Consider the following 1,656-nt stretch of genomic DNA (forward strand, 5'->3'; position numbering starts at 1 on the left):
AAAAAGGAAAAGGAGGTAAATATCCTAAAGACGCAAATAAATCAACATCTAAACACACTTGACTCCACAACATTTTTTGAAAGTGAAAATCTACTAACACAAAAACTTGCTGCAGATATTAAGAAGACACAAACAAACAAATACGAAAAACTAAAAGACAAACAAAAACAACTTTTAAACATAAAGGGTGTACCAGGGTGGTTCTGCAACACGTCAACTACGCAAATTCCTAATGACATTCAGTGGCTTCTTTCTCTTGGTCCTAAATTTGCCTTACCAACAAGTAATAAAGAATTTCCATTATTTCAATTTATAGCAGATGGGGAAAACTGCATTCAAAAAATCAAGGATAAAGAAAAACAAGAAATCGAAAGGAACAACTTGACGACACTAATACGTGACCATCTCAATAAGAGAACAGAATCAACGAGAAATAAGTTTATTCGCGATACTGTACATGCCACAAAAACATTTTTAAAGAACAATAAACACCTTTTAGTTCTTAATGCCGATAAAGGGAACGTAACCGTAGTTATGAACAAGGCTGAGTACGATACAAAGATGCAGTCAATCGTCAACAACATCTGCACTTATAGAATTTTGAAACGTGACCCAACCAGTAAATTACAAGACAAAAATAATGAAATAGTGGAGAGATTATATAATAACAAGGCCATTGATTTAAAAGAAAAGAACAATCTTATTAGTAAAACAGCCAATCCACCAAGAATCTATGGTTTACCAAAAATTAATAAAGAAGGGATACCCCTCAGACCCATTTGTTCGTCCATCAAGTCCCCGTCCTACAATTTGTGCAAATACGTTGCCAATATCCTTAGAAACATTACAAAATCGTCCAATTACAATGTTAAAGACGCGATTGATTTCAAGAACAGGATTAAAGATAGTTATATATATGATGACGAAAGTTTGGTGTCGTTCGATATTGTTTCGTTATTCCCAAGTATCCCGGTGGATTTGGCTATAAATATTATTGCCTCGAAGTGGAATGATATTAAAGAGCATACAAATTTGTCTAAGGATTTATTCTTAAGTATGGTAAAATTTTGCATAAAAGACAATCGATATTTTAAATATAATGGCAAACTATTTGAGCAATTGTCAGGAATGCCTATGGGCTCCCCAGCTTCACCAGTGATAGCTGATATAGTAATGGAAGATTTACTGACCAAATTTGAAAGTGATTGTTCTAATAAACCGCGTCTCCTAACCAAGTATGTGGATGATTTGTTCGCGATAATTAAAACAGAAGATATAGACAAAATGCTTACTTTATTAAACAGCTACCAAAAGACGATAAAATTTACGATAGAAATAGAAAAAGATGGAAACCTACCATATCTGGACACCCTAGTAATCAGGAAGAACAACCGATTAAAAATTGACTGGTATGCAAAACCTACGTCGTCGGGGAGATTAATTAATTATAATTCGAAACATGAGAGGAAGACTATTTTAAACACCGCAACCAATTTTATTAGAAGAGTTCTCATTATTAGCGACAAACATTTTCATAAAAGGAACAAAAATATAATCCAACAAATTTTGGAACAGAACGAATTCCCCTCTTGCCTAATTAGGAAAGTCATTCAGAATTATTACGTCAGGACCGATAAAGAAAATACTTATAATGAG

At 33.4% G+C, this 1,656-nt stretch overlaps 1 protein-coding gene across 1 annotated transcript; it reads left to right on the forward strand.

Moving 5' to 3' along the window:
- Positions 1-21: 21 nt before the first annotated feature.
- LOC118732684 lies at positions 22-1,656 on the forward strand (the record flags this gene model as incomplete). Its single annotated transcript, XM_036461809.1, is given in 1 exon segment — positions 22-1,656. A coding segment is annotated over 1 exon segment (1,122 nt), but the record flags the coding sequence as incomplete, so codon positions are not given.

The sequence above is a fragment of the Rhagoletis pomonella genome, unplaced genomic scaffold (assembly GCF_013731165.1).
Source record: "Rhagoletis pomonella isolate Grant_MI unplaced genomic scaffold, Rhpom_1.0 Rhpom_scaffold_24984, whole genome shotgun sequence".
Classification (NCBI taxonomy): domain Eukaryota; kingdom Metazoa; phylum Arthropoda; class Insecta; order Diptera; family Tephritidae; genus Rhagoletis; species Rhagoletis pomonella.